At 43.9% G+C, this 15,476-nt stretch overlaps 1 protein-coding gene across 3 annotated transcripts in view; it reads right to left on the bottom strand.

Annotated features, from left to right (window-relative positions):
* LRCH2 (leucine rich repeats and calponin homology domain containing 2) overlaps positions 1–15,476 on the bottom strand; it is a 111,067-nt gene that overhangs the window by 34,903 nt on the left and 60,688 nt on the right. For all 3 annotated transcript variants that reach the window (XM_077285385.1, XM_077285383.1, XM_077285384.1), the window contains 3 exons: positions 12,920–12,965; positions 4,803–4,913; positions 2,805–2,849 (listed from right to left, as the gene is read on the bottom strand). In XM_077285385.1, the coding sequence (XP_077141500.1) occupies positions 2,805–2,849; positions 4,803–4,913; positions 12,920–12,965 (202 nt within the window). The remainder of the gene's footprint in view (positions 1–2,804; positions 2,850–4,802; positions 4,914–12,919; positions 12,966–15,476) is intronic.

Here is a 15,476-nt window from a genome sequence, read left to right as displayed (position 1 = left end):
GTTTGGAGACCCCTGATGTGCCTAAACAGTGGAAACCCCTCAATTCTAACGCCAACACTAACCCCAACACACCCCTAACCCTAAGCCCAACTCTAGCCATAACCCTAATCACAACCCTAACCCCAACACACCCCTAACCACAACCACAACCCCAACACACCCCTAACCCTAATCCCAACCCTAACTCCAACACACCCCTAACCCTAACCACAGCCTAATCTTAACCCTATTTCCAACCCTAGCCCTAATTCCAACCCTAAGGCTATGTGCCCACGTTGCGGATTCGGGCGAGATTTTTCCCCACCATTTTTGAAAAATCAGCAGGAAAAAGGCACTGCGTTTTACCTGCGGATTTACCGCGGATTTCCAGTGTTTTTTGTGCGGATTTCACCTGTGGATTCCTATTGAGGAACAGGTGTAAAACGCTGCGGAATCCGCACAAAGAATTGACATGCTGCGGAAAATACAGCACAACGTTTCCGCGCGGTATTTTTCGCACCATGGGCACAGCGGATTTGGTTTGCCATAGGTTTACATGGTACTGTAAACCTGATGGAAAACTGCTACGAATTCGCAGCAGCCAATCCGCTGCGGATCCGCAGCCAAATCCGCACCGTGTGCACATACCCCAATTCTAACCCTAACCCTAGTTCTAGCCCTAACCCTAGCCCTAACCCTGTGTAAAAAAAAATATATATATATATTTTCTTTATTTTATGATTGTCCCTACCTATGGGGGTGATAAAGGGGGGGGTTTATTTATTATTTTTTTATTTTGATTGCTGTGATAGGTTCTATCACAGTGATCAAAATGTACCTGTAACGAATCTGCCGGCAGATTCGGCGGGCGCACTGCGCATGCGCCCGCCGTTTTGGAAGATGGCGGCGCCCATGGAGCACACGGACGGACATGGGAGGGACACCGGAGGTCGGTAAGTATGAGGGGGGGGGGGGGGGGAAATCGGACAGCGGGGGGAGGGATCGGACTGCGGGGGGAGCGGACAGGAGGTCGGAGGGGAGCGGAGGACAGCAATTACAGGACGTGGGGACAAGATCGGTGGCGGTGGAGGGGGGCAGATCGCGATCTCCAGCCATGGCTGATGCTATTGCAGCATCAGCCATGGCTGGATTGTAATATTTCACCAATTTTCATTGGTGAAATATTACTATCGCTCTGATTGAAAGTGAAAGTGAAACGTCACTTTCAACAGCCAATCAGAGCGATCGTAGCCTACGGGGGGGGCAAAGCCACCCCCCCTGGGCTCAAGTACCACTCCCCCTGTCCCTGCAGGTCGGGTGAAATTACAGTTAACCCTTTCACCCGGCCTGCAGGACAGCGATCCGACCATGACGCATATGCTGCGTCACAGGTCGGATTGGCACAGGTTTTCATGACGCATACGCTGCGTCAAAGGTCGGGAAGGGGTTAAAAGAAAACTGTACTTTCGACAAACTTTGCATAAATCAGTAGTACGGGCGACGATAAGAAACTTTGTAATGTATCTTATCAGAGAAGCCATGTTCTTTCTCCATTTATCAGACACTTCTTCCCTCCCTCCTGAACTCGTCCACGGTGAAATACTAGCTCAAGTCCTCCTTGCTCAGAGGAGACGGACTACAGGTGTGATGTGACACAGCCCATTATCCTCTATGGAGAACGGAGGGATGAGGAGTGAGGAGCAAACAGAAAAAAACATTGTGCAGAGCCTTGTAATAAGTGTTTAATCTCACAGCAGAGCTGGATACAGATCAAGACACCTCAGCTCTGCTGTAGAACGTCCTCTCTCCGAGCCATGCTCTCTCTATGGGAGGAATCACTGCAGCTCATCTCCTGCCCCCCAAGCAAACACTGGATTGGAAGTTACAGATCGAGCATGCAGAGGGGAAAACTGGTGAGATTACAGGACAGAAGTCACATGATGGCCAAAACCATTGTAATCCCTCATGTATACACACTGGACAGAGTAATCTGAAAAGCTACTTGAAAGTAGCGTTACCCTTTAAGTCTGAACTATTGGGTGGTGCTCGCTAGGAGATCTTCCATATTATATATGCCGATTAACCCCTATATTTGCAAGTAAATAGCTTTTTCGGAGGAGTCAGGCTCCCTTTAAAAACGGTTTAAAGACCATTTAAAGAAATGGTTGTATATTCACTTTGAGACCACTTAAAAAGGCCTCCTTAAAGAGGTTGTCCAGTCGAAAAACAAAAAGTCTGCAGTCACTGTAGACTTTTGAATCCCCCCCCACCAGTGCACGCACTGTGCGCTGCAAGGATTCACCGGTTTCTGAGCAGGGAACGCCGGTGATGAATGCTACATGCATACTCCTTGGCAGAAGCCATTTAGTGGCAGTGCCCACTAGACAGATTCTGCCCAGGAGTAGGCATATCACATACGGCACTGTTATTCACGGCTCAGAAGTCAGCGAATCCTTGCATCACACAGTGTGTTCGCTGGGGGGAGTCACAAGTCTGCAGACACAGTGACTGCAAGCTTTTCATTATAGACCAGACACCCCCTTTATTCTGAATTTAGATGGGGATCCTGACATTCAAACCCCCACCGTGTAGGAAGAGACTGCATATACTAGTGATAATACGAGGTGGAAACCCCACTTTACACAGATATTATTACTTTTGAAAACACAATAGAGAAATGTCTGTGTATTAAAAGGAAGAGTATAGAAGAAGCAATGGATTGGGTGATCGAGCACATGCATTTCATGTGGATCTAGTGCGAAAATCAGAACAGGCAGAATATGGAGGAAAAAAAAAAAAAGAAAAGACCGTCCTGGGCGTCTCACCTCATCATGGTCATTTCCGGTTGAACACTTTCGAGAAGATTTGTACTGTGGAAAAAAAATTAATGACAAAATTAGATATATTGTTCAAAAGGTCACAGACGTGGTTTTTATCAGCTACATAAACTTAGAGATGTTTTGTGAATAATACTGCATTTTCTATTCACACATTCCATTCTCAAAATTGACAAGAGGATGTTTTTTTCTGAATAATAATGTTTTCTGATGTCTATGCCCATTAAAATTCAATTTTAGATTTTTCTCCCAAAACAGTGTGTGTGTGGATTTTGTGTGTTCCAAATTTTGAATGTATTTTTTCGAAACATTACCTTTAAGGGGTGGCCTAGGCTTGTGGTTCAAGTCTGCAGTCATTCCATGTGACGGCAAACTTGTGTAATCTCACAGTGCACGCTGTCAGGATTCTTCGGTGTCGGCAGCGGGTGGGCACGTAACCACAAGTAAGCGATTTGCATATACGGTCATGTGCCAACTAGACGTGCAGGACCTTGCTCAATACAGGGGAGCTGAGAGAGGTCGGACATGTCTAGCTGCAATCCTGAGAATCCTGACAGCGGCACTGTGCACGCCGCGAGCATTCACATGTCTGCAGACACAGACTTGAGTCCCAAGCCTGGACAACTCGTAACATTGATATGTGCCAAAAATGTATTACTTCCATTTCTCCAGGATCGTATGACATCTTAGGCCGGGTTCACATTTGCGTCTGTCTGTGCAGCAAACGATCCGCATAGATCGTCACACGCACATATCTTTAACATGGTGTATGTGGATGCGTACGCATGCGTCGTTTTGAGGTGTGCGGCGGGGTCCGGCAAATGCAACAGGTTGCATTTTTTGAGTCGTCAAATATTGCGCATGCGAACGATTGCATCAAACAATGCATTAGTGTCCATGGGAACACATTGGTACGCAATGACATGCGTACGAATGCGTTCAATACGCATGCGTACTTTAGACTGCACATGTCCAGAAAATTATGTCACCGCCCCCACCATGCGCATAAAAAACGCAAATGCATTTAAATGCAGCGTTTTTGTTTGCGTTATGCGCAAGATGATGTGCAGGTGTGAGCATGCTTTTGTATGCGTTTACGCATGCAGACGATACCCTGCGGACACATACGCAAATGTGAACTTAGCCTTTTTCGCTCCGTAAACTGTGGCGCATTGGGCTGAGTTTCGACAGGATGTTACATGATGTTAAGGAGCACTAGAGATTATTAAGAGAGGAGTGGAGGGGCTGGGGAAGGTTTAGAGGAGACAATCCAGGACACTTCCCCGGCTGATGACTAAAGTGACGTTATTCCTTGTTAGAATACAGCACGTGAGTCATAATTATTGGATTTTCTTGGCTTTGCTGACAGTATGATCATCAATAAGGGGGTGTACAGACTGGTTTTCCTGTCAACTATGTAACCATGATAAAACTTTGAGCGTCCTCACGGTACACCTAGTGGCGCGGTTTATTGCACATGATACTTTTATGGAATCCTGAAAAGTTTTACATATCACTATAAAATACAGCTAATAGATTTTTGACCAATCAAAATAGTAACAGACTAATTAATCTAATTAAAATCTGCTCATCCGCCAGTAAACGGATCCAAATTTGTTAAGACAATCACAATGATTTAAGTTTGTAAACAGATACCCGAAAGACAACATCATTGCATAGAATAGGGACCTTCTTCAGGACAGAACAGAAGAGGAAATGAGAACAAGTGTGGCTATAAATGTCTGGATTCACACTTTTCACGGTCCGTGTATAGATTTCAGTAATATCCTTATAGGCACAAATATTGCTGCTAGTTTGGGTTTGTAGAGCCGCTGCGGGACCGAAAGTCACGGACTGTACACAAACAGTGAAACACAAGTATATGAAGACTGACTAAAATCCGTGTGTATAAATCCAGAATGCAAGACCCCAACAATCCTGATAGACACCGTTGTACACATCCTGATGAGCCGCATGGCCGGTTACCTTGAAGTACTCTCTCCTGGTCTGTTTGGATCGCCGCCTCTCCTCTGCTTGCCACACTGCACACTCTGCGGACGGCCATCCTTGCTCATTAATCCGGTCCTTCTCCCCATCCTACAAAAATAGAATATATACACACTGGTCAAAAAAATAAAGGGAACACTCAAATAACACGTCCTAGATGTGAATGAATGAAATATTCTCATTGAATGTTTTGTTCTGTACATAGCTGAATGTGCTGACAACAAAATCACACAAAAATCATAAACGGAAATCAAATGTATTAACCATTGGAGGCCTGGATTTGGAACGATACTCAAAATCAAAGTGGAAAATCAAATTACAGGCTTGTCCAACTACAGTGGAAATGCCTCAAGACAAAGAAATGATGCTCAGTAGTGTGTGTGGCCTCCACATGCCTGTATGATCTCCCTACAATGCCTGGGCATGCTCCTGATGAGGCGGTGGATGGTCTCCTGAGGGACCTCCTCCCAGACCTGGACTAAAGTATTCACCAACTCCTGGACAGTCTGTGGTGCAACGTGACGTTGGTGGATGGAGAGAGACATGATATCCCAGATGTGTTCAATAGGATTCAGGTCTGGGGAATGGGTGGGCCAGTCCATAGCTTCAATGCCTTCATCTTGCAGGAACTGCTGACACACTCCAACCACGAGGTCTGGCATTGTCCTGCATTAACAGGACCCAGGGCCAACCGCACCAGCATATGGTCTCACAAGGGGTCTGAGGATCTCATCCTGCTACCTAATGGCAGTCAGGCTCCAAAGAAATGCCACCCCACACCATTACTGACCCACTGCCAAACCGGTCATGCTGAAGGATGTTGCAGGCAGCAGATCGCTCTCCATGGTGTCTCCAGACTCTGTCACATGTGCTCAGTGTGAACCTCCTCTGGACACTACGGTGAAAGTCACAGCAAACCTTCTTGCCACAGCTCGCATTGATGTGCCATCCTGGATGAGCTGCACTACCTGAGCCACTTATGTGGGTTGTAGAGTCCGTCTCATACTACCACGAGTGTGAAAGCACAAACAACATTCAAAAGTGACCAAAACATCAGCCGACAGTTTGATTTCACAGAAGTTTGATTTACTTGGCGTTAGATTCTGTTATTTAAGTGTTCCCTTTATTTTTTTGAGCAAGAGAGAGAGAGAGAGAGAGAGAGAGAGAGAGAGAGAGAGAGAGAGAGAGAGAGTGTGAGAGTGTGTGTGTGCGCGCGTCAGGAGCAGACGATCGTATTTTCAATCTGCGTGCAACCCGACAAAACATCGGGTCACACTCGGACTTATGCTATTCTATGACATATAGGACCCCACTTTCCCTAGAGCTCAGGCACGATGCAGTATCAAGCCTCCATATTGTACAGAGCAGGATTAGGACCCCACTGTCATTCACTGCGTTATTACTGTATGCCTCCGACCCCTGCAGTGCGCACCTCCTTCACATCTGATCAGTGCAAAAGTAGAAACTTTTATTTCTTAAGTCATACAGTTATATGAAAAAGTTTGGGCACCCCTATTAATCTTAAGCTTAATGTTTTATAAAAAATTTTTTTTTTGCAACATCTATTTCAGTTTCATATATCTAATAACTGTTGGACACAGTAATGTTTCTGCCTTGAAATGAGGTTTATTGTACTAACAGAAAATGTGCAATCTGCATTCAAACAAAATTTGACAGGTGCATAAGTATGGGCACCTCACCAGAAAAGTGACATTAACCCCTTCACCCCCAAGGGTGGTTTCCACGTTAATGACCGGGCCAATTTTTACAATTCTGACCACTGTCCCTTTATGAGGTTATAACTCTGGAACGCTTCAACGGATCTTGGCGATTCTGACATTGTTTTCTCGTGACATATTGTACTTCATGTTAGTCGTAAAATTTCTTCGATATAACTTGCGTTTATTTGTGAAAAAAACGAATATTTGGCGAAAATTTTGAAAATTTCGCAATTTTCCAACTTTGAATTTTTATGCCCTTAAATCACAGACATATGTCACACAAAATACTTAATAAATAACATTTCCCACATGTCTACTTTACATCAGCACAATTTTGGAACCAAAATTTTTTTTTGTGACGGAGTTATAAGGGTTAAAAGTTGACCAGCAATTTCTCATTTTTACAACACCATTTTTTTTTAGGGACCACATCTCATTTGAAGTCATTTTGACGGGTCTATATGATAGAAAATACCCAAGTGTGACACCATTCTAAAAACTGCACCCCTCAAGGTACTCAAAACCACTTTCAAGAAGTTTATTAACCCTTCAGGTGTTTCACAGGAATTTTTGGAATGTTTAAATAAAAATGAACATTTAACTTTTTTTCACACAAAATTTATTTCAGCTCCAATTTGTTTTATTTTACCAAGGGTAACAGGAGAAAATAGACCCCAAAAGTTGTTGTACAATTTGTCCTGAGTACGCTGATACCCCATATGTGGGGGTAAACCACAGTTTGGGCGCATGGCAGAGCTTGGAAGCAAAGGAGCGCCATTTGACTTTTCAATGCAAAATTGACTGGAATTGAGATGGGACGCCATGTTGCATTTGGAGAGCCCCTGATGTGCCTAAACATTGAAACCCCTAACAAGTGACACCATTTTGGAAAGTAGACCCCCTAAGGAACTTATCTAGATGTGTGGTGAGCACTTTGACCCAACAAGTGCTTTACAGAAGTTTATAATGCAGAGCCGTAAAAATAAAAAATCATATTTTTTCACAAAAATGATCTTTTCACCCCCAATTTTTTATTTTCCCAAGGGTGAGAGAAGAATTTGGACCCCAAAAATTGTTGTGCAATTTGTCCTGAGTACGCTGATACCCCATATGTGGGTGTAAACCATTGTTTGGGCGCAGGGCAGAGCTCGGAAGGGAAGGAGCGCCATTTGACTTTTCAATGCAAAATTGACTGGAATTGAGATGGGACGCCATGTTGCATTTCGAGAGCCCTTGATGTGCCTAAACATTGAAACCCCTAACAAGTGACACCATTTTGGAAAGTAGACCCCCTAAGGAACTTATCTAGATGTGTGGTGAGCACTTTGACCCAACAAGTGCTTTACAGAAGTTTATAATGCAGAGCCGTAAAAATAAAAAATCATATTTTTTCACAAAAAATGATCTTTTGACCCCCAATTTTTTATTTCCCCAAGGGTAAGAGAAGAAATTAGACCACAAAAGTTGTTGTGCAATTTGTCCTGAGTACGACGATACCCCATATGTGGGTGTAAACCATTGTTTGGGCGCATAGCAGAGCTCAGAAGGGAAGAAGCGCTATTTTACTTTTCAATGCAAAATTGACTGGAATTAAGATGGGATGCCATGTTGCGTTTGGAGAGCCCCTGATGTGCCTAAACATTAAACCCCCCCACAAGTGACACCATTTTGGAAAGTAGACCCCCTAAGGAACTTATCTAGATGTGTTTTGAGAGCTTTGAACCCCCAAGTGTTTCACTACAGTTTATAACGCAGAGCCGTGAAAATAAATTTTTTTTTTTTTTTCACAAAAATGATTTTTTAGCCCCCAGTTTTGTATTTTCACAAGGGTATCAGGATAAATTGGACCCCAAAAGTTGTTGTCCAATTTGTCTGGAGTACGCTGATACCCCATTTGTGGGGGGGGACCACTGTTTGGGCGCATGACAGAGCTCGGAAGGGAAGGAGCGCCATTTGGAATGCAGACTTAAATGGATTGGTCTGCAGGCGTCACGTTGCATTTGCAGAGCCCCTGATGTACCCAAACAGTACAAACCCCCCACAAGTGACCCCATATTGGAAACTAGACCCCCCAAGGAACTTATCTAGATGTGTTGTGAGAACTTTGAACCCCCAAGTGTTTCACTACAGTTTATAACGCAGAGCCGTGAAAATAATTTTTTTTTTTTTTTTTTCACAAAAATGAAATTTAGCCCCCAGTTTTGTATTTTCACAAGGGTATCAGGATAAATTGGACCCTAAAAGTTGTTGTCCAATTTGTCCTGAGTACGCTGATACCCCCTATGTGGGGGGGAACCACTGTTTGGGCGCATGACAGAGCTCGGAAGGGAAGGAGCGCCATTTGGAATGCAGACTTAAATGGACTGGTCTGCAGGCGTCACGTTGCATTTGCAGAGCCCCTGATGTACCCAAATAGTACAAACCCCCCACAAGTGACCCCATATTGGAAACTAGACCTCCCAAGGAACTTATCTAGATGTGTTGTGAGAACTTTGAACCCCCAAGTGTTTCACTACAGTTTACAACGCAGAGCCGTGAAAATAAAACATATTTTTTTTCCCACAAAAATGATTTTTAGCCCCCCAAATTTTTATTTTCCCAAGGATAACAAGAGAACTTGGACCCCAGAAGTTGTTGTTCAATTTGTCCCTAGTACGCTGATACCCCATATGTTGGGGTAAACCCCTTTTTGGACGCACGGGAGAGCTCGGAAGGGAAGGAGCACCGTTTTACTTTTTCAACGCAGAATTGGCTGGAATTGAGATTGGACGCCATGTCGCGTTTGGAGAGCCCCTGATGTGCCTGAACAGTGGAAACTCCCCAATTCTACCTGAAACCCTACCCCTAACCTCACCCCTAACCGTTTACTGAACATTTTCTGACAGTCATAAGTGCCACGTATATAAGTGCCACGTATTTAAGTGCCACGTATTTCAGTGCCACGTATTTCAGTGCCACGTATTTCAGTGCCACGTATTTAAGTGCCACGTATTTAAGTGCCACGTATTTCAGTGCCACGTATTTCAGTGCCACGTATTTCAGTGCCACGTATTTCAGTGCCATGTATTTAAGTGCCACGTATTTAAGTGCCACGTATTTAAGTGCCACGTATTTAAGTGCCACGTATTTCAGTGCCACGTATTTCAGTGCCACGTATTTAAGTGCCACGTATTTCAGTGCCACGATATTTCAGTGCCACGTATTTAAGTGCCACGTATTTAAGTGCCACGATATTTCAGTGCCACGTATTTCAGTGCCACGTATTTCAGGCACTGAAAAATACGTGGCACGTAAATACGTGGCACGTAAATACGTGGCACGTAAATACGTGGCACTGAAATACGTGGCACTGAAATACGTGGCACTGAAATACGTGGCACTGAAATACGTGGCACTTAAATACGTGGCACTTAAATACGTGGCACTTAAATACGTGGCCTCTGAAATATCGTGGCACTTATATACGTATATAAACGTATATTTCAGTGCCACGTATTTCAGTGCCACGTATTTCAGGTTAGGGGTAGGGTTAGGGGTAGGGTTAGGGTTTTTTGTTTTTTTCTTGTTTTCTTGTGTTTTTCTATAAAAACGCATGCGTTTTACCGCGTTTACATGCATTTTTTCACACGTGGTTTTTTAAAAAAACGCATGCAGATAAAAACGCAAGTGTGAAACCAGACTAAAAGACGCTTTTTATAGCAAAAAAGTTTTTGCGTCTCCACATTTTGAGACCTAGAATTTTTCCACATTTTGGTCCACAGAGTCATGTGAGGTCTTGTTTTTTGCGGGACGAGTTGACGTTTTTATTGGTAACATTTTCGGACACGTGACCATTTTTTATCACTTTTTATTCCGATTTTTGTGAGGCAGAATAACCAAAAACCAGCTATTCATGAATTTCTTTTGGGAGAGGCGTTTATACCGTTCTGCGCTTGGTAAAATTGATAAAGCAGTTTTATTCGTCGGGTCAGTACGATTACAGCGATACCTCATTTATATCATTTTTTTATGTTTTGACGCTTTTATACGATAAAAACTATTTTATAGAAAAAATAATTATTTTGGCATCGCTTTATTCTGAGGACTATAACTTTTTTATTTTTTTGCTGATGATGCTGTATGGCGGCTCGTTTTTTGCGGGACAAGATGACGTTTTCAGCGGTACCATGGATATTTATATCCGTCTTTTTGATCGCGTGTTATTCCACTTTTTGTTCGGCGGTATGGTAATAAAGCGTTGTTTTTTGCCTCGTTTTTTTTTTTTTTTTCTTACGGCGTTTACTGAAGGGGTTAACTAGTGGGGCAGTTTTATAGGTTGGGTCGTTACGGACGCGGCGATACTAAATATGTGTACTTTTATTGTTTTTGTTTGTTTTTTTTAGATAAAGAAATGTATTTATGGGAATAATATTTTTTTTTTTATTATTATTTATTTAGGAATTTTTTTTTATTTTTTTTACACATGTGGGAATTTTTTTTTTTACTTTTTTACTTTGTCCCAGGGGGGGACATTACAGATCGCTGATCTCACAGTGTGCACAGCACTCTGTGAGATCTCCGATCTCACTTACAGCCGTGCAGGCTGCAGCTTTCATCTGCAGCCTGCTCCGACCCGGAAGTGCTCCCTGCAGGACCCGGATACAGCCCCTCGGCCATTTTGGATCCGGGGCCTGCAGGGAGAAGACGTTCGGTACGAGGTGAGTACATCACCTTGTACCGATCGTCTCAGGGAAGCCCGCAGGGAGCCCCCTCCCTGCGCGATGCTTCCCTGCACCGCCGGCACATCGCGATCATGTTTGATCGCGGTGTGCCGGGGGTTAATGTGCCGGGGGCGGTCCGTGACCGCTCCTGGCACATAGTGCCGGATGTCAGCTGCGATATGCAGCCGACACCCGGCCGCGATCGGCCGCGCTCCCCCCGTGAGCGCGGCCGATCGCGTATGACGTACTATCCCGTCGGCGGTCATGGGGGCCCACCCCACCTCGACGGGATAGTACGTCAGATGTCGGGAAGGGGTTAATATTTAGTAGATCCTCCTTTTGCAAAAATAACAGCCTCTAGTCGCTTCCTGTAGCTTTTAATGAGTTCCTGGATGAAGGTATTTTTGACCACAAAACAATTCCAGTTCAGTTAAGTTTGATGGTCGCCGAGCATGGACAGCCCTCTTCAAATGATCCCACAGATGTTCAATGATATTCAGGTCTGGGGACTGGGATGGCCATTCCAGAACAGTGTAATTGTTCCTCTGCATGAATGCCTGAGTAGATTTGGAGCAGTGTTTTGGATCATTGTCTTGCTGAAAGATCCATCCCTTGCGTAACTTCAACTTTGTCACAGATTCATGAACATTATTGTCAAGAATCTGCTGATACTGAGAGGAATCCATGCGTCCCTCAACTTTAACAAGATTCCTGGTGCCGGCATTGGCCACACAGCCCCAAAGCATGATGGAACCTCCACCAAATTTTACTGTGGGTAGCAAGTGTTTTTCTTGGAATGCTGTGTTTTTTTGCCGCCTTTTTGTATGACCAAACAACTCAATCTTGGTTTCACCAGTCCACAGGACCTTCTTCCAAAAAAAAATTGGCTTCTCCAAATGTGTTTTTGCATACCTCAGCTGACTCTGTTTGTGGCGTGCTTGCAGAAACGGCTTCTTTCGCATCACTCTCCCATACAGCTTCTCCTTGTGCAAAGTGCGTTGTATAGTTGACCGATGCACAGTGACACCATCTGCAGCAAGTTGATGCTGCAGCTCTCTGGAGGTGGCCTGAGGATTGTCCTTGTTCCTCACAGTGGAAATTGACAGGTTAAATCTCTTAGACAGCTTTTTGTATCCTTCCCCTGAACAACTATGTTGAATAATCTTTGTTTTCAGATCATTTGACAATTGTTTTGAGGAGCCCATGATGCCACTCTTCAGAGGAGATTCAAACAGGAGAACAACTTGCAAGTGGCCACTTTAAGTAGCTTTTCTCATGATTGCATACACCTGGCTATGAAGTTCAAAGCTCAATGAGGTTACAAAACCATAAAAAGTACTTTAGTAAGTCAGTAAAAAGTAGGAGTATTGAAAACAAGAAAATGATAAGGGTGCCCATACTTATGCACCGGTCAAATTTTGTTTGAATGCAGATTGCACATTTTCTGTTAGCACAATAAACCTCATTTCAAGGCAGAAACATTACGGTGTCCAACAGTTATTAGATATACGAAACTGAAATAGCTGTTGCAAAAAAACAATTTTTATTAAACATTAAGCTTAAGATTAATAGGGGTGCCCAAACTTTTTCATATAACTGTATCTAAATTTTAGCTCCTCTGATTCATAAAGGAAGAATACTACTAAGAAGTGTATTAAGAATTAAAAGGTTTTACCTGCCAATTACATGGAGATAATTGGGAGTGATCCCCTGAAGAACAACTGAAAATATAGAAACAGGGTGTAAATGTACACATCTGGTAAAGTCAGAATACCTAAAGACAACAGAAAAAAAAGCATCATAAACCGTTGCACAATTAGATGAAGCAGATTTATAATGCAAAACAGCCTGCAATTATCTGGGTTTTTCCACCGATAGAACAGATGTCATGATCAATACAATTTAACAAATCAGTATTAGAAGCCATAATAGCAGTGAACAATTATACTAGACTTTCAGGTATACTGTGTGCCTTACACCACTGGCAGACACAGACAGTAGTTTGCAATCCAATAACTCATAATCCACAGCTCCTCCTGCTCTGGAGGAGGCAGTGGCCCCTTATCCCTCTTGGGCCCCTGAGCGGCTGTGCAGATTGTGATATGTCCGCCCCAGCCTTACACAGCAGACTGCCTGCCACATGGAGAGCAGCAGCATGAGAAAACAGCTTCACATGGCACAATACTACCACCTGCTGGTGAATACTGGAATCGGCATAATGCATTTTTCTTAATTAGGCTGCGTTCATACATTGCAGCCGTAGCGCGAGGGGTTTCGTTTTTGTTTTATTTGTAGCGATCGTGGTAGAACTGCATCAGTTTCCATCATTTTTTTTTTAAACCGTACCAAATGATGCGGCACTGCTACGATTGCGGCAAAAATATGCACCGTGGAGGAGGCATTGTGAATGCAGCCTAAGGATATTCCTGATATTTTTCTGAAAAGGTGACAGGAAGAAGAGGGCTACATGTATAGCTGCAATGTTATAAGGACACAGTCCATAATCCACCCAGCAACATTTACAACAACAAGCTTCATAAGTTCCAGGATCTTTAAATGTGTTGCCCAAGCCTAGGCTATCACTGAGATTGGTGGGGTCTGACACCCATTCATCTCTGGCGACGGCTAGATGTAAGTGTAAAAGGAGCCGAGCAGCATGGCTCTGTAGACTGCGCCACCGCCGAGGACGGCCGCTCCTACAGAAATGAATAGCACCGGATCTGCATTTCTCCGATGGATCAGCATGGTTCTGGCTCCATTCATCGCTTCAATCTGGCCACTCTGGAGTTGGAAATAGCAGATTTGAATCGGAGAAAAAAAAATAAAAATGTAAAAGTGACTAGTACCCGACTGACCACTTTATTAGAGACACTTGCCCTTTTCACTAGCGGAATTTTCCTGAATGGAAATTAGGACACGTGACCCCGGAGATCATCACAACAATGGAAAGAGCGAGTGCGTGAATTAGGGCTAGCGTGAAACCATGTCAGATTGGGAAAACTGAGTGATCAGACGGGACACAGGTCATGTGCTCTAGAGTAGCCACAAGCATCATTTCCAGAATTGTTCCAATGAGGCAAACTGCGCCAAATGCAACGCTCTACAGCGCAGATCATTAATCCTTAGCAAAGATGGGCTTTATCAGGCAGCCAGTGCCATGGCCGTCTATGGAAGACAGAGGCCGAGAGTGAAATAACGATCACTGAGCAGTGGCAATACATTGCTTGGCCAGGGGAACTATCATGGGGGTCACAATTTGGCACAAGAATCATGAATTGATGGGTTCAGGCTGGATGATGTGGAATAATTGTGAGGGGAATGTTTTTCTTGGCGCATCCTGTGTCCTCCAATACCTGTGGATGGTTATATCATGTCAGCACCTCCAACATGAGGTAAGCAGGGCTGTGGAGTCGATATGAAATGGACCGACTACTAAAATGTATAATAAATAGGGTAGAGTATTACAATGCAGGATGTGCTGTAAATGTTTTCATAAGAATTTTGGAAAGTTATGAAATGTCCTATAAATGTCTGTTCTGTTCCTGATCTAAGGATCTCGGCTTGTACTTGAGATGAATCTGTGCTGCACTGTATGCACATGCTCAGTAGTGATCAGTGCTGTGGAGTTGGAGTTCAGATGAATCTGTGCTGCACTTAATGCACATGCTCAGTAGTGAGGCAGTGGAGTGGAGTCGGAGTTATGATATGTCCTATAAATGTCTGTTCCTGATCTAAGGATCTCTGCTTGTACTTGAGATGAATCTGTGCTGCACTTTATGTACATGCTCAGTAGTGACCAGTGCTGTGGAGTCTAGTTGAGATGAATCTGTGCTGCACTTTATGTACAGGCTTAGTAGTGACCAGTGCTGTGGAGTCGGAGTTCAGATGAATCTGTGCTGCACTTAATGCACATGCTCAGTAGTGAGGCAGTGGGGTGGAGTCGGAGTTATATGTCCTATAAATATCTGTTCTGTTCCTGATCCAAGGATCTCTGCTTGTACTAGAGATGAATCTGTGCTGCACTTAATGCACATGCTTAGTAGTGACCAGTGCTGTGGAGTCATGGAAGTTGAGGCATTGGAGTAGGTTTTTTGGCTTACTAACTCCACATCCCTGGCGGTAAAGCAAGACGCTATGCAGTCATGGAGCAAAATTCCTGCAGGACAACTTTAGCATTTGCTGGGTGCTGTGGCGCACACCTGTAATGCTAGCTACTATGGGAGGCTTGGGCT

Source organism: Ranitomeya variabilis, chromosome 2 (genome assembly GCF_051348905.1).
Source record: "Ranitomeya variabilis isolate aRanVar5 chromosome 2, aRanVar5.hap1, whole genome shotgun sequence".
Lineage (NCBI taxonomy): Eukaryota > Metazoa > Chordata > Amphibia > Anura > Dendrobatidae > Ranitomeya > Ranitomeya variabilis.
This window is presented reverse-complemented; position numbering and strand designations above follow the sequence as displayed.